General features: G+C 37.1%; 1 protein-coding gene across 2 annotated transcripts in view; it reads left to right on the forward strand.

Annotated features, from left to right (window-relative positions):
• PTEN (phosphatase and tensin homolog) overlaps window positions 1-18,709 on the forward strand; it is a 64,305-nt gene that overhangs the window by 33,582 nt on the left and 12,014 nt on the right. Inside the window, exons 6-8 of one of the 2 annotated variants that reach the window (XM_058187620.1) lie at window positions 14,508-14,649; window positions 17,037-17,203; window positions 17,285-17,351. In XM_058187620.1, coding sequence (XP_058043603.1) covers window positions 14,508-14,649; window positions 17,037-17,203; window positions 17,285-17,351 — 376 coding nt within the window. The remainder of the gene's footprint in view (window positions 1-14,507; window positions 14,650-17,036; window positions 17,204-17,284; window positions 17,352-18,709) is intronic. The other variant, XM_058187619.1, reaches the window with a different exon arrangement.

Genomic DNA, 18,709 nt, shown 5'->3' on the forward strand with positions numbered 1-18,709 from the left:
TCCTTTGGCAGTAAAAACAATTCTGTCATGCTGCATTGCTTAAAGTGTGCTGATGAGTATTAAACTGTAGGGTCCCATTTCATGGACAACAGCAGCACAATATTTTCTTATACCAATTTCCTGTGAAATGAACGAACACGCTCAAGGCCTCATCAGAGCTTCTTAGTGCATTAGTATTGCCGTTTGTTAGCAACTTGGAAGCATTACTTTTTATTCAATCTCCATACATGATGCCCTATTCTATGTTGCTAATATCCCTTCCTTTGGATTACTGTGCAGGTTTTGACTGTCCTGTTGTCCTTTCTTGGTCTGAGAATTGTTGATTATAATATGAGGAGGGGATAAAGCTTATCCTTAGAAAGTTTGTCCAAGAGTTTTTCAGTAATTTATAATGGCAGAGAGAAAAGCATACATCTCAACAAACATGCTATTAGAGATTTTGCTTGCTGGCAATGAAGACGTCTGTTCTTTTAAGAAAAGTGCATGTATTTTGACTTTCTGATTCTTGAGAAAGATATTTATTGTCATGTCATCCCATTGTGTTTAGTAGGGAGATATCACTGTCAACATATTTCAGTTTATTTCTATCTTCCTTGGCTAATAAAGAGTGTTGTAGATATCCTTTATGCTTTCTCACCATAAATTTCAAATTTCCAAGTGACAATGATTTCTGCCAGGATTTTTTGATAAGGAGACATTTCACTGAACATCTCTCGATAGCATATGACACTTATCCTTTAGGAAATGCATTAACTTGGTTTGCCCATAAAATTTGCAGCATAGCAGGCATTGTGCTATCTTAATAATTAATAGCCCAGAATATTCCAACTGGAATTTATGTCTGAACTACATTGTGGTTGAAAGCAAAAATGTAATGCAAGTCATCCACATTATACAAGCTATACTAAAATATTGGCACTTCTAATTGTCTTCACTTCATTCAGTTATATGCATTAATTGCCAATCTGCATAAAAACTTGTCATATTTGTGATTTACAAAGATGATTTCTCAGTATTCTTATTAATATAGTGATTTTCTAACTTTCTGTAGATGCTATAGACATTTTTCTGAAACAGTCACTTGCAACCCATCCAAGTATGCAGTCCATCCAGGTGTAACTTTCTTAAAATTATATTTCATGGCTTTAAAGAAAGTTAACTGATAACCTGAGTTATCAGTTAGATTCAGTTAAATATATCTGTCCCTTATATTCATATCCAGAGATTTTCTCAGTGAAAGGTTAAGCTATACACGAGTTGAATGAAAATACTGGTATTTCCTTAAGTTTAGTTTAAATAGGGACCTCATTGCATCGGCAGATAACCGCCCAGCCGCCCTGTTTGGGTGACCCGCCTCCCACACCAGGGGAGCGGGATGACCCGCTGCAGGGACGTGCTGAGGAGTTTAACGGTTATCTATACGATAAAATCGTTCAGCTTCGGGATGGTTTGGACCAAGATTGCGGTGATACGGGTGAGACGGCTGAGGGTGGTCTTGGTGACATTTTATGGGATGAGTTTGACCCTGTTGCTCCCGAGGACATGGACAGGTTGTTGGGGAGGCTGAATGCCACCACATGTTTACTGGACCCGTGCCCCTCCTGGTTGGTGCTGGCCACGCAGGAGGTGACACGAGGCTGGCTCCAGGCGATTACGAGCGCTTCTTTGGTGGAGGGTGTCTTCCGCCGCCTTGAAAGAGGCGGTGGTGAGGCCCTCCTCAAGAAGCCTTCCTGGACCCGCTGTTTTAGGTAATTATCGCTCGTCTCCAACCCGCCGGCGAAGGTTGTTGAGAGTATGGTGGCATATCAGTTTCCTTACACCTGGATGAAACTGTCTATCTAGACCTGCTCCAGTCCGGTTTCCGCCCGGTTACAGCACGGAGACGGCTTTGGTCGCAGGATGATCTCTGGAGGGCCAGGGATAGGGGTTGTTCCTCTGCCCTGGTCCTATTAGACCTCTCAGCGGCTTTCGATACCATCGACCATGGTATCCTGCTGCGCCCGGTTGGAGGATTGGGAGTGGAGGCACCGCTTATCGGTGGTTCTCCTCCTATCTCTCCGACCGGTCGCAGTCGGTGTTGACAGGGGGCAGAGGTCGGCCCCGAGGCGCCTCACTTGTGGGGTACCGCAGGATCGATCCTCTCGCCTTCTGTTCAACATCTACATGAAGCCGCTGGGTGAGATCATCAGTGGGTTCGTGTGAGGTACCAGCTGTACGCGGATGACACCCAGCTGTACTTTTTCCACACCGGACCACCCCAACGGTTATCAAGTGCTGTCCCGGTGTTTAAATAGGGATATTTTAATAAATGAAATAGGAAAATAATCTTTGAAATGAGATTTTTTTTTTGTTACCTCTATCTATTTACACCATAATTACTACCACTTTTGGACACATTCTTAAAGCTGTCACAAAAGAACCCAATACATTATCTCTTCAACCAGTCTCAACAGTCCTTTCCAGTTCTTTACTTGAATCAAACAGATTTCTTCAAGTTTGACCAAAGGTGAAAGTCACATGGACCTGAGCCTGGACTATATGGCAATTGAAGAAAGGCAGTGAGATCCAGCGAGGTCTCTAGGGTGGCTCATAAAAGTGGTCTAGTCATTGTTTCAAAATTTTGAATGTGATAATAGTGCCCAGTTCAAAGAAATCCAAGCAAATAATACCATCTGCATCAAAAGCACATAGTGGCAAGTTTTCCTGCTGAAGTCTTGATTCTCAGTTGCTATTTTTATTTTTTTGCAAGTGAAGTTTTGTAATGATATTCCATGGACTGATGCTTTGTCTCCAGGCCAACCTATGCTTCTTTACCTGTCATAATGCTATGAAGAAATTTCTAGCCCTCATTCTTGTAGCATGACAACAGTTGCTGGCAAATTTCAGCTTTTGATACTTTGATTTCTGCTATCAGCATAGAGGCAGCTCATTTTGCACAAACCTGATAGAATTCAAGAACATAGCTATGACCCATACATTCTTGTGAAATGCCAAGATTTGGCAGCAATTTCCCATTGAGTCATCTGCTGACTGTCCTTAATGAACCAACCCTTTCTCATGTGAAACTCATGGAAGGCTATCACAGGCTATCCTCTTCGTTCTTGATCACCTGGAACAACTTTTCACAGTTTACTATCTTTTAAAAAAAAATTTAGCCAGTGATGCTCAATACTCACACCAACACAGCTATCTCTATAAACAACCTGATTCGGCAGTGAAATTGCAATTGGAGGGATTCCTTTGGCAGTAAAAACAATTCTGTCATGCTGCATTGCTTAAAGTGTGCTGATGAGTATTAAACTGTAGGGTCCCATTTCATGGACAACAGCAGCACAATATTTTCTTATACTAATTTCCTGTGAAATGAACGAACACGCTCAAGGCCTCATCAGAGCTTCTTAGTGCATTAGTATTGCCGTTTGTTAGCAACTTGGAAGCATTACTTTTTATTCAATCTCCATACATGATGCCCTATTCTATGTTGCTAATATCCCTTCCTTTGGATTACTGTGCAGGTTTTGACTGTCCTGTTGTCCTTTCTTGGTCTGAGAATTGTTGATTATAATATGAGGAGGGGATAAAGCTTATCCTTAGAAAGTTTGTCCAAGAGTTTTTCAGTAATTTATAATGGCAGAGAGAAAAGCATACATCTCAACAAACATGCTATTAGAGATTTTGCTTGCTGGCAATGAAGACGTCTGTTCTTTTAAGAAAAGTGCATGTATTTTGACTTTCTGATTCTTGAGAAAGATATTTATTGTCATGTCATCCCATTGTGTTTAGTAGGGAGATATCACTGTCAACATATTTCAGTTTATTTCTCTATCTTCCTTGGCTAATAAAGAGTGTTGTAGATATCCTTTATGCTTTCTCACCATAAATTTCAAATTTCCAAGTGACAATGATTTCTGCCAGGATTTTTTGATAAGGAGACATTTCACTGAACATCTCTCGATAGCATATGACACTTATCCTTTAGGAAATGCATTAACTTGGTTTGCCCATAAAATTTGCAGCATAGCAGGCATTGTGCTATCTTAATAATTAACAGCCCAGAATATTCCAACTGGAATTTATGTCTGAACTACATTGTGGTTGAAAGCAAAAAATGTAATGCAAGTCATCCACACATTATACAAGCTATACTAAAATATTGGCACTTCTAATTGTCTTCACTTCATTCAGTTATATGCATTAATTGCCAATCTGCATAAAAACTTGTCATATTTGTGATTTACAAAGATGATTTCTCAGTATTCTTATTAATTTTACTTTCAAAAGTATATGGGAAAGAGAATCTTATAGAAATTGTAAAAAGTCAGAACAGTGAGAGAATGATTGTAAACTCTTTAGAACTATTCATAATCCTTCAATAGTATAATTCTGATCTGAGATGAATCAAAGTTCTATTAATATATTTCTCCTTAACACACAAAACAATGTACTGTATCTTGTCTTCATTGAACATATTATGCCAACATTGGCAAAATTCACTGCCGTTGTTGGAAAGAACTTGTGAAAATTTTGATTTAGAAACTGGTGGTACCTCTTTAAGCAAAAGTGGCTTCAACTGAAAGTTTTCCTCACTTGTGGGTCAGTCCCACATACTGGCTTGAAAATATTTTGGCCTACCCTCTTTATAGAATTACTTCAAATCATTGACATTTTTAGATTGTTTTGCATGTAAAACTCAGTTCAGATCAAGCTGCAACTACTTCAATTGGTTTAAGGTCAGTGCTCAGTCATTGCAAATGTAAAATTTCATTTGCTTCAGTTCTTCTGTTGTAGTTTAAATTCAGTGTTTGGATCATTTTAATGTTCAGCTTATGGATAGATATTTGACAGTCTTCTGTGGAATTTGCTGCAATCCAGAATGATAGAGGAATCTAAGGAACTATCCAAATATGCAACCCACAGTGAATCTTAGGAATCTAATTTGTAAAGCAACTTGAAACCATGATACTTCCACTACCTTGCTTCATCTTGGGTGAAGTTCTTTTATTGAAATGCAGTGTTTTTTTTCCAAAGAAACTTTTCACCTAAATGTCCCAAAGTTCCTCTTTCATCTATCTGCAAAATGTTCTCATTGTTTGATGGATCATCTAAATGGTCTATGACCAACTTGAGCATTATATTTCCTGGATGCAGTAGTTTTCCATGGTAGGGTCCCATGCATACCGTTTTTATTCAGTGCTATCGTTGTGGTAGACTTACGAACACTTGACATGAGATGATGCAGAAATAGTTTACAAATCCACTGTCATTATACTGGGGTTCTTTGTGACCATCATATTTTATATTTTGCTCTTATGATAAATTTTGTTGGATGACTACCCCTAGGAACAGTAACAATGGTGGTGTGCTTTATATATGAACTCCCATTTATATACAAACTCTTTTACTGTGGATTGAACTAATGTGTTAGTACAGGGGTCTGCAAACTTGGCTCTTTTAAGACTTGTGGACTTCAACTCCCAGAGTTCCAGAGTTCAACTCCCAGAATTCCAAACCAGAGTTCCAAAGCTGGCTGAGGAACTCTGGGAGTTGAAGTCCACAAGTCTTAAAAGAGCCAAGTTTGCAGACCCCTGTGTTAGTATATTATAGGTGAGGCTTCTCTAACTCATGCTCAATTGTCATCTTATTGATTGGAACATCTAGCTTAGTTTACACCCCTGTAAGAGAACTGATTTTCATAGGGCTTTTCATACTGTTCCCAGGAAAGACAACAAATGTCTTAATATATTCAGCAAAGACACAACGCAGTATCCTGTTTTGGGTGTGTTTGCCTAATAAGATTCTATTAACTAGAGTTAGAGGAAGCTGTGTTTGCACTGTGGGTTGCATATTTGGATAGTTCTAAAGTGTCCACAAATTTTCTCTCACTATTGTAGCTTTCTGTATTGAAGCAACCACATTATTTTCTTCAATTTCACACTGTTGCTTATGACCGAATATTGCTTCTGTATTTATTAGCTGTATTATACAGACTTGGAAGCTGGAACCCCTACCATATGCTTTTCCATGTTGAGTTCACTTTTTCTGCATCCAAAATAACTCATTACTTCTTGCTATTTTTCAGTTTAGATTGGTTCCAAGAATCAAATTATATCTTGCTTTATTCAATTAAAATACAATTGCTTGTTGTACAATTTCAGAAACTTTTCACTCATATTAACAGATATTTCCATGTTAAAATTTTCTGGGGTACAAAGGTAAGGACTGGTATAGAAGTCACTGTACTTTATTCGACAAGCAGTTGGTATGTTTATTGAGTTTCTGAGAAAATAAAAAAGCAATAATCCAAGTCCAAACAGACATACAGTACTGTGCAAAAGTTTTAGGCAGTTATACAATTTATGCTGTAAATTAAAGTTTTCAGAAATAAAAGTGTTAATAGTTTATTTGATCAATTAACAAAATAGAAAGTAAATGAACAGAAGAGAAATCTGCAATATTCGATGTGACCACCCTTTGCCTTTAAAACAACTTCAATTTTAGGTACACTTGCAAACAGTTTTTGAAGGAACTTGGCAGGTAGTTTGTTCTAAACATTTTGGAGAACTAACCACAGATCTGTGGATGTAGACTGTCTCAAATCCTTCTATCTCTTCATGTAATCTAAAACAGAATCAGTGATGTTGTGATGTTGAGATTAGGGCTCTGTGGGGACCAAACCATCACTTCTGGGACTTTTTGTTCTTTACACTAAAGATAGTTCTTGCTGCAGAATAAATTTGGGGCCAATCATACTCCTGACCAAATCTCCAACTCCATTTGCAGAAATGCAGCCCCAAACTTACAAGGAACTTCCACCTTGCTTCACTGTTCCCTGTAGACACTCATTATTGTACCACTTTCCAGCCCTTCAGCAAACAAACTGGAGAGCTACAGCCAAATATTTGAAATTTTGACTCATCAGTCCAGAGCATTTGCTGCCATTTTTCTGTACCACAATTCCTATGTTTTCATGCAATAGTTGAGGTGCTTAGCCTTCTTTCCAGTTATGGCTTTTTGGTCGTAGTTCTTCCATGAAGACCATTTCTGGCCAGACTTCTCAGGACAGTAGATGGATGTACCCGTGTCTCACTGGTTTCTGCCAGTTCTGTGTTGATGGCACTGCTGGACATCTTCCAGTGTTGAAGGGAAGTAAGCATGATGTGTCTTTCATCTGCTGCATTAAGTTTCCTTGGCTGACCCCTGCATCTGCAGTCCTCAACGTTGCCTGTTTCTTTGTGTTTCTTCAAAAATCTTGAACAGCACATCTTGAAACCTCAATCTGCTCTGAAATCTTTGCCTGGGAGAGACCTTGCTGATGCTGTATAACTACCTTGTGTTTTGTTCCTGTGCCCAAGTTTTGCCATGGTGTGGGACCTGTGACATGAAACTGCCTTCTACAACCTCACCCTAGTAGCAGAGTTTGGCTGTTCCTCACTCTGATTTAAGCCTCCTAGGCAGCTATTTCTGTTTCAGGTAATGACCATGTTTCAACCTACATATGAAATCGATGATCATTGACACCTACTTGGTATAATTGGTTAATCGTATACCTGCCTCTAATCCTACAAAATTCCTGACGTTGTGCAAGTGCTCAAATGTAAGAACTGTTTTGAAGCCGAAGGGGTAGTCCCACTAAATATTGATTTTAGATTTTTCTTCTGTTTGCTCGCTTTGCATTTTGTAAATCGATAAAAATAATTAAAAATATATATATTTGAAAGTATTCTTAATTTACAGCTACTTGCACAACTTTTACACAGTACTATAGTTCTGGGTTTTCTTTTATCAAATACATTACCTTAATCATAAACAGGCAGCTGCTTGAGGCTCATATCTCTTCTGCCTTCAATTACATCATCAAATAGTGTTATTTTCTACCTTATTTTAGCAGAAACAATTTAAAAAATCATGTGTAAGCTTTTGTGTAGACTTGACACACTTGAAAAGTAGCACCACCCCCAATAAAGCCTAGCATTTGAGAAACATATCCCAGAAATTCTGATCATGGCCATGCCAGGAGATGGTTGAAATATAGTCCTTGGCTGTTCTTTCTCCCTAGTAGTAATAAAAAAAAAAAAGGCATCTGCCCTGAATTTAAATGTTATAGAATAGAATAGAATAGAATAGAATAGAATAGAATAGAATAGAATAGAATAGAATAGAATAGAATAGAATAGAATTTTATTGGCCAAGTGTGATTGGACACACAAGGAATTTGTCTTGGTGCATATGCTCTCAGTGAATTAAATGTTCTAATACCGAACATAGATATAAAAACTCTCCCAAATTCCACATAAAAAAAATCATGTCAGCATATTTTGCTGAATTCCAATCCAGCTTTTCCTATTTTGATGTGGGATACATCAGGAACTATTTTTGTAGGAGCTCAAGGTAGCGTACATAGTGCTCGCTTCCCCCCCAAAAAACCCTTGTTGCTTGCTCAGGCAGTAACCACAGAACCTAGCCCAGTAAAGAATCAATAGCAAGATATTTTCTTCAAACCAACCCATGAATAGCTAACTGCACTACAAAAAGAAATCAAGTTTTCCTAATGGACATGAGCAATTCCTTTTCTTAAGTAAGCTAATTACCAGTCTTGACAAACAAAGGAGTGTGAGATTTGTAGTTAGCACCTGAAAGTTCAGTAGAATAGAAAAAGTACTGGTAGCATATTTTTGTATTTGGCAATGTGCCTTGACAAAGAAAGCTCTGTACACACACAACACATTACTGCATGATAACTGGAACTAAAACTCTCCATAGCAAAGAATTTTAAAAAAGCAATAAACTTAGCTGTTGAGCAAAAGCTAAATATATGTTTAACTGATTAATACATTCCTCTCCTGCCCTCAGCTAGTTCCAGTCAGTGGGAGCATAGATGGCACATTTTAGTGCATTTTATAAATTTCCATGGCTTAGAAGAATGCGTAGATGAGTACTAGGACACTTGAAATGACATACAGTAAATACATCGCTGTGTCCTGATCTTGGAACAAACACTGGATGTTTTGTTCTGAACTCAGAACACTTAAAATGGCCATTTGGTATTGAGAATGATTCAGTACAATCAAAGTAGCTGTATTTTGCTGAGCTTTAAGAACTTGCATGCTTCAAGGAGTGAATAATCAAGAGTTACTTAATGCTTCTCATATTATGTAAAGAATACTGTCTTACTCAAAGCAATATATTTCAGAATTTGAAGATGGTAATCGAGCATTCCTAGCCTTTTCAGTGGTTGCATTTAGAATTTTGAAAGCATTTTATGGGCATTATATAAAATGATTGCCACAAAATAGTAAAAGTCCATTTACCAGAAGGCAAACTGATTAAAGGAGTCAATATATGCCAAGGAAGGTATTATTTTGGACATTAGTGGCTGTTAGATGCCAAGGTGAAGACTCGGAGTATAATTCTCTAGCTGATATTCTTCACAGAAGCCTTCCTTTCAGTAACTGATGATTCCATAAAAATTTAACTTCATCTGTGATATATAGTTGTAAATAACCTCTTAGTACTTTGAGTTAAGCTCACTGCATTCCTAATTAAACATGAGTAAATTTGGGAGAGATCTTTTCTTGAAAAGTGATGATTATGCATTCCAAATTTGTAGCAGTGAGTGTTTTCGTTTTTAAAGAGAATGTTTCTATAATTATTTTTAGGAAATTGGATCTTGATATACTTAAATCTATTAGGGTTGCCAGATTGTAAAAGATGACCTATAATAATATGTTTGCATTAGACAAAAAATAGACAAAATCTCACCTAAAATAAAAAGTGAATTTGATGTTTCAGAATTTAAATAGCACTGAAAGAAACACTAATCATTAGATATACCCAGTTTAATTTTGTTTTCATTCCAACCATCTGACAAGAATAGTCTTGTCTATCTCAAAACACAATTGGTCATTAAGCGTTAGTAATATAAACCATTTTTGTCCATTTGATTCTTTTTGTTACCTCTCAGTATCCACCCATTTTATGCAAAGTCTGTTTATAATTTTGATTTGGTTTTAAGTGGTTCTGTTCATGTCAGCCTTTTATTCTAGCTGTTAGACATTTTTGTAGACCTAGAGATTGTCTCCTCCCATTGTTTCTGTAGGTTTCATAAAGGCAGATCATAATTATACTTAAGCAGCATGAGATGTTCTTGTTTTATCTGCTCCCCTTAAAAACAGGGAAGTGAAGCAGATTTCTTTCTAGCTCCTTCAAAGTTAGCAAACAAGAGAACACTCAGCTAGCACTAGATAGGCACTTCATACTCTGCAAGGTGAAAATCATCCCCAGATTCCTATTTCTAATGAATTTCTTGCCTGTTTTTATTTTTACAACTATACCATGACATTTTTTTTATTCCCTCTTGTCTAAGCAATTCCTGCATGCATGCTCAGTTCTCTGGAAATATTAATGAATGCTAATCCACTTGGGGCAAAAAGTTAGATGGAATGTCTTTTGAAAAACAATACTTGATGTTTGAACAAGAGCTAAACTAGAGAAAGACAACACTTAGAGAATGATGATAGCCAAGTTGAAGTTCAAGCCAGAAATAACAATCATGTTCAACTGGGATGAGAAGAAAGATTGAGAGAATATTTAGAGGTTGGAAGAGATCCAAGAGATTAGCCAGTACTAAGCAGGTGTCAATTGATCAGTTCAGTGTGAAATTTTGTATCCTCATTCTTTTGTTCATTAGCCTTATGTTCCCGATGAGCCATTGAGTAAAATCCTGAGCCTTGCATATAAAGTCTTGTCATTATTTGGCTTTCAGAAGGAGGTGGATATTGTAGGGTTTGGATGGATATGCACTTCCAGAACTGGCTATCTTAAGTTAGTACTATTGAAGTTGATTTCTGATTCCAATTTTTTTTTTGTACAAAATTGCAGTTATACATAGGTAGTGTGGAACAGCTGAGCTGCATGTAAAAAATGTCTTGGAAAAGCAAACAAATTTCTTGCAGATTCGTAATAGGGTAGAAAATACCTTGCATGGAATATGTTATTTTACAATCTGTGAAATTAAATTGCTTTGATTTGTGCTATTTGGATATGGTTTTGCAGAAATGACTTTGAAGGAATTAACTTATTGACGTTACATACTTTTCTTGAAAAATCAGGATATATTTTTAGACCACTTCATGCTAATGAAGGAGTTTACCATATGTAAATTCAGATAGAATTGAACATAACCTGCTTTCAGAATATCATAATTGTAAGTTTATATTGTAGAGAATGAGTATTGACTTACCTTGCAATCTCTGGATGTTTTTTTAAAACTTGTATTTACACAGCAGAAAGCAGTAGATCTATGAAGAGAAGAGTGGTGAAATTACTACAGGTAGTTGTTGACTTATAACCACAATTGACCCCAAAATTTCCGTTGCTAAGCAAGACAGTTGTTAAGTGAGTTTTGCCCCATTTTACAACCTTTCTTGCCATGTTGTTAAGTGAATCTCTGCAGTTGCTATTGTTGGAAGAAATATCCATCTGGGTTCAGTTCCAAGTGGGGACAAAGACACTGGAAACATGGAGACTGCTTGGAAAGATGGTTTAATGGTGGCCAGGATCACATGGCTTGAGTTCCTAAACAGAAAAGGGCTGAGATCCTGTGTGCTCCCTGGTTTTATGCTTTTTCTGAGCTTTGAACTTTCTGGGGCACAGGAAGAGTACCCTGATTGGCTGTCAGATTCCCAGGGGGTGGGGGTCTTAGCTAGCCTTGCTGGCTGATGTAATCTTCCCAGGTGCCATGTGGTGAGTTTCAGTTGCTAGATGGGTTCTATTATGATGCAGATGATGGTTGACAAAGGTGGGGGGAAATGAGTGAGCTTAGCTGAGGCTTTAATGGCGCATTGACAAAGGTGGGGGGGAGTCAGGAAGCTGCTTTGTCTTTAAAACATGTTTCTCCATTTCTCATCCAGGGAAATATATTCTGCCTTTTTAAATATTTTCTAAAACATTTCATTCTTCTAGGAGGGGGGTGGGTGCTAAATTCCTACACTATTAACACAGTTGCTAAGGGAATTTGGTTTCCCTACTGGTTTTGTTTGTCAGAAGGTTGCAAAAGGTGATCACACGACCCCAGGACATCATAAAAGCCAGTTGCCAAGTGGCTGAATTTTGATCATACGACCATGGAGATGCTGCAAAGGTCGTAAACAATCAGAAGTCAATTTCTTCAGAGTTGTTGTAGTTTTGAATAGTCACTAAACATATGGTTGTAAGTCAAGGACTACTTGTAGTCACTTTGCAAGTGAAATGGACAACATATCAATTTAACAAATAATCCTACAGCAAAACATCTCTACTAAAACATTTTTTGCCTACCACTTCGCCATCCATGCATTTACCAGTAGATAAGAACTCAGGCATAGAATTTGCCTTTTTAAAATATTCACCCACACCAATATATGTGGCTGATTTTTACACTATACTCCAATTTAATTAGGATAATCCTAAATAAGAGATTATCAAATATAGTGAAACCTTTCAGCTATCAATTTTACCGTCTGTTTTGAATATGATTGGCCTTTAGATCAAATTTCTTTTATTAGCATTTGTATTCAAGAGACAAAAATAGCATTCCTTAGATCAAAAAATTACTATTTTATTTAATCTATATTGCGGATTAAAATTCTGGAAGTAATTGGCCTGTCGTCTGATTTTTCCCAATGGATTTTTTCTTCTTCTAATAGAGTTTCTATATATCCACTTAAAAAAAACACAACCCTGGATTTAAGATAACTACATTCCAAAATATTCTAGACATGGAAAAAAAGATGCTATGCAATTCCCACATTCTCCACTTTATTGATGTTTGTCAGAAACTGATCTTGGAGATTTTCCCCTCCCTATAATTGATGTTGGTACGCATCACACTCTTTATGATGATGCAAAAGTGTGTTTATGGATATTTGTCAATGCCATATGTCAAAAAAAGCTAAAAAAAAAAAGCAAAAATAAGTAGAAATAAATAGTTTAAAGGAAAGGGATAATTTTATTGGGAAGTAAAAAAAAGCAGGATCGGTATAATATGCGTATTATCAGGACAAGAAAAGGGAGAGAAGAATGAAAAACAAAATAGATTACAAAATAGATTAAAATCCCTAAGGTGGGCAGGCTCTTTCTTCAGGAAGGTTATGTCACTCCCATACTTCAGTGATGATGTGGGTGCAATTATTTGTACTCATGCTTTTGCTTTAAACAATGAATAAGTAATAAGAGGATTCGATTCACATATAATTTTATGAGGAGGGAACTGCATATCTTCCCACTATGCTTGTACTATTTTTAATGTACTCATTGCATTTAGCAATGTTGTGGCCAGACATAAGGATTTGGAAACTCAACCAAACATAAAACTAGTATATGGTGGTGGTGATGGGAATATTGTAGTATTTTATTGCGGTGCAAAAATGATGAATGTGGTTTTTATAACATGCTACAAGCTTAGGATAAGAATCACAGTAATAGATTTTGTAGATTAGATTACAAATCATGTTCCACTTGCACACTATTTTTTCCCAAACAATTCTGCGCTACTTCCTTAGCTATGCAGAGTGTGAACCTGGACAGAAGCAACAACAATATTTCAGTATACTTTATTCCTTTGCATGTCTTGTAAAAGTGTCCAACCAGTGTGGATTGACTACCCTCTTGGTTTGATTAAATTTTATTTGCAATTTGGTGTATAGAAAGTGCATGCTGAAGGCAGATGTTGTAGATCCTCATGGAAAAATAGATCTGGGTTTTTTTTTAATGCATTGTAGAAGACTTATACTAACCATTCAAGACTATCATAAAATATGTATGAGATTGATAAATTTTTGAGGTGCTTGGTGCAGTCTGAACTTGGTTGTCCCACCAATACTGACAGGATAAACCGCTAATACTGTATTTTTTGCATCATAAGACGCTCCGGACCATAAGACACACCTAGCTTTTGGGAAGGAAAACAAGGGGGGAGGGGAAATCCAGTACATTATCTCAGCCTGATTTAGCAGGAGCAGCTGATTGGCAGTTGGATCAGCCTCCTGGAATACCGCCGATCAGCTGTTCCAGGCTTCAGGGATCACTGCCGCCTCGAACAGGATGAAAACAGAATGCGCAGAGGCCGAAAACGGGGCGCGCAGAGGCTGAAAACGGCCGGCGGATGTGGGGGCTTTGGCAACATTCACTCTATAAGACACACAGACATTTCCACCCATTTTTGGGAGGGGAAGTGTGTCTTATAGACCGAAAAATATAGTATATAAACAGAGAGTACCCCCCAACACCCTTTTACCACTGATGATGTTATCTAGTTTGGTAATGAAATGTCTGCAAAGAAAACAACCAAGCCCAGACAGCACCAAGGACCCCACAGTTCAACCCTGAGCAACAAATATTCTTTTTATTGATAGATTTGGCTGCATGTAACCATTCTAATTCCTTTTTTAGAATCTACTTTATGAAAGTCAGTTCGGCTAACGAATTGTGACAATATATGATAAATGTTTTTTCTCCCTCTTTTTATTAAGGGAGTAACTATTCCCAGTCAGAGGCGCTATGTATATTATTATAGCTACCTGTTAAAGAATCATCTGGATTACAGACCAGTAGCACTGCTGTTTCATAAAATGATGTTTGAAACAATTCCAATGTTCAGTGGCGGCACTTGCAGTAAGTAACATTTTAAGCAGTTATTACTATGTGGAATTATATGCAATGTTTGTATATTAGTTACTAAAAATAGAAATATGTATAAAGTACTATGGAATAATTCCACCTTCTCAAGTAGAATATTAAGAGGTCACTAATTTGATTTAAATAACTTTCTACATTTTTGGAATATGTATTTCTTAGACTTTTCATCCCTCACCATTTTTCCTGCTCAGCTTTTTTCCTTTACCCTCTTTCCCTTTCACCTAATTCATTTTGAGTGACCATTACAATGTAGATAACATCTCCTTACTTTGATTTTTCCATATTTTCCAGTAAATGAGATTCCATAGTTCAATTTGATTCTTCTGTAACTTTTGCCCTAGCATTTCGGTTTGCCCTGGAAAATACCCTACACAATTGAATCAGGGTGAATCATGAATGTGATCCCAACATCCTAGTAATGTATCATAAAGTTGTCTAAAAGTATATTGGGAATTCAGCCAGTCTTGGGTTGTTCACTGCAGATGCACAGCAGCACTAGGGATAGAAATTTGTTGTGCTTCTCCTGGTTGAATGCACTCATCTTAGTATGGCAAGATAACACAGTTATCTATACAGTTTACATATAGTATATATAAATACTATATTTATTTAAATATAGTGTAGTATAATAATACAATACATGGCATGACATAATATGTAATATTTATATAACGGTTGCTTCTTAAGTCACAGGCTTTTCTAAATGCCTTATAGAGTTCACTTAATTATAGCTTGCCCTTGATTTTAGTATATCTACTGGAACAGATAATTAATAAACTTTTAAAAAACAAAAATCAGTCATTAAATTGCTATGTACGGGTAGTCCTCGACTTTACAACAGTTTATTTAGTGACCATTCAAAGTTGCAACAACACTGAAAAAAAGTGACTTATGTCCATTTTTCACACTTATGACCGTTGTAGTACTATGTTCACATGATCAAAAAATCAGATGTTTGGCAACTGACTCATATTTATGACGGCTGCAGTGTCATGTGATCCCCTTTTGTGACCTTCTGACAAACCTTCCTGTCAATGGGGAAGCCAGATTCACTTAACAACTGTGTTACTAACTTAAATACTGCAGGGATTCATTTAACAACTGTGGCAAAAAAGTTGTAAAATGGGGCAAAACTCACTTAACAAATGTCTCACTTAGTATTAGAAACTTTGGGCTCAATGGTGGTCATAAGTCGAGGACTACCTGTACTTTTTTCCTGAGTAAATTCCATTTAGTTAAACTAAACTAACTTTCCAATGAACTTGGTACATGTGATTTAGTTTTACTTCTTAAATTGCCAATCAAGATTCATGGGTGAAAACTTCTGATACTTTCTATCAGGTGAGGTCATTAAAATGATATTTCTCACAATTATATGTGCTGATCACAAGCCTGTGACATTATAAGATGGTATAAATAACTAGGAGCTACAGTCAGTTTACTAGTGATAACTATAAGACAACTATAAAATATGACGAAACAGTTGCTTACCTGCAGTTCTAAAATTGTATTAAATCTGTCATTGAGTGTTGCTTTTCTGCCATTGATTTGACATACTCTGATACTGCAGATTTTGATGCTAGCCACTTGTTCTTTATTGGTAGTTCTCAAAATACGACATTTCTTTATTGAAGAAACGTGGCTTTCTGTGGGCATGAGGAGGTTAAAGCCAGAGAAAGGCTTTGAGAGGCTCGAAGCTGCTGCTTTAACATGCAAAGTCTGGTTTCCCCAAAGCCCAGAAAGAGCCAGGGAGGCTTTGACAGCCAGTTGATTGGAGCAGAAAGCTCTGCAAAGCTTCCGTATGGGTCCTTTTTTGTCCCAGAAAGACAGGGGCATCTTGGCAGGAGGAAGGGCAATGGCAGAATGGACACAGCATTTTCCTTTCTCATTGTTGTTTTTTTTTTTTGGCTGGCAAGACAGCTGTGTGGCAGGCTCACATGTGCACGCCCCCACCCTTGAGCTCCACTTAATGACCCGTACTTGAAGAGCAGGGATATTTGGTTGTTATATGAAGCAGTTTTCATTTAACGTTTGCCATGACTTCCAACCCTAATGGGCAGGCTGCAATATAGTTTAAGACTGCCTGTATATTATCTTCCTATAGAAGGTAAATCTCACATCAACTTTCATTTTGTGCTGAGCTGATATGGGAACAACAGGAGCAGTTTGGAGTTTTCCCAGTTTATTAATATAGGGTTGGTATAACTAAAGCATAATGTAAGCAATACTAGATAGATAGTCTTTGTCAAAGTCTTTTTTTTAAAAAAAATATTTATTTATTTTTTGCTTTGTTTACTGTTACAATTTTTTTAGAACTAAGATGGTTCTGTAACCTCATTACGTAAAATGTTTTTATTGCACAGATCCTCACTTTGTGGTCTACCAGCTCAAGGTAAAGATATTCACCTCCTCTTCAGGACCTACAAGACGTGAAGACAAATACATGTACTTCGAATTCCCTCAGCCGTTGCCAGTATGTGGTGATATCAAGGTGGAATTCTTCCATAAGCAAAACAAGATGTTGAAAAAGGTTTGCTTTTTTTAACTTGATACGTGTTTGGTTTTTAATTCTAAGTGCTAAATTTATTCACCTTCTCTTCATTTATTTCAGGCATTTCCCTTGAATTTCAACAAATCTGAGAGGTTCATGCTTTTACTATCAGTGCTGCTGAGTTTAGGTGAAAAACAAAAGCATATGTGTAATATTTATCCACTTTCTATTGTTTGAAATGTTTTGGAAAGCCACTAAAGAAGGACTCTTTCTGTTTTATATTTCATGAAATTTCCATTTTACAACTTTTAATTTGCAGCATGTGACGTTTTCCAACATTCTTTTACAATAAACAACTGCTGCAACGTTTTAGCTTATTTACAAAATCTAAAAGGATTGCCATTGTATAATTAGATGAATTTGGAAGAAAATACTCTTAGCTATTGCTGCTGTGTAAATGTCCGACTATTGCAGTGGTTCTGCAGATTTTCAGTCATCAAAAGTTTATGTAACAGCAGTATATAAATTGGTTGTTCGTAAGTCCCATTTATGCATAAAGAGGTCAGTAGAATGGGACTTACTTGAAGTGAAGTGAGAGGTTGCATCCAGTCCTCACCAGAATAAGCTGATTTTTTTTTTCCAGACTGATTCTGGGGGGAAAGTGGCAGACCTCAAGAAAATTGGTTGACTTTAGTAATTAGTAAATCAGGTTGCATGACAAAATCTACAGATAGTAGTTGAATCTAGTAAAGAACTTTGGGGAGTTCAAATAGATTTCTTCCCTTTGGGTGCGTATGCTCCTCAAAGCTTTCAGAGATTTCAGCAGGAGGATTGGCAGAATTACCTTCTGCTTGTGCAAGAAAGCTGGATCCCAAACTTAAGGATAAATAGCATGTGAGGTAAATCTTTCTGGCATCTGATCAGACTTTCCATGCAAGTCTTTATCTGACCATTTCTTGTGTATAGAGGGAAACAAAATCAGATATCACAAAGTGAATCTTGAGAAGATTGTGGGTGTTTATTTGTTCACTTACTTGGGATTCCTTCTGGAACGGTTTTTTTAAAAAGTAATTTCGTAAGAAATTAGCTGAACTATAGCTATATATCCAATTTTTGTTTGCGTTATTCTGATCTAATAAAGAAAGCTGAATACGACTTTGAAAATAATTCACCAAGCCACTTTGCAATGTGGCATCTGGATTGGTCCTCAAAGCAGCTACTTCAAGAGCTGCTGCTTTAGGATGTTTAAATGTGCGTCTACGCAGGTGAGATGCTTTTTCTAGAATTGCTAGTAAAACAGTGACTGCTTCTCCATTGTGGCGGGGAAGATCATCCAGAAATGGGTGAAGCTCTGCTTGGAGACCAGTCTATTTTTATTGGCCACAGCTCCCTTGTCTGGGTGTTCCCCTGTTCAACTCGGTCTTCTACAAGTAGAGACTGAGAAACAGGAGGCTCACCCATTTCTGAATTTCTTCACTGTAAGACATCTAAAAAACTTGAATTTCTTTACCGAGCAAGGCTCAGTGATCGCTGGAGTGATCCAGG

The sequence above is a fragment of the Ahaetulla prasina genome, chromosome 6 (genome assembly GCF_028640845.1).
Source record: "Ahaetulla prasina isolate Xishuangbanna chromosome 6, ASM2864084v1, whole genome shotgun sequence".
In the NCBI taxonomy this organism is placed as follows: Eukaryota; Metazoa; Chordata; class Lepidosauria; order Squamata; family Colubridae; genus Ahaetulla; species Ahaetulla prasina.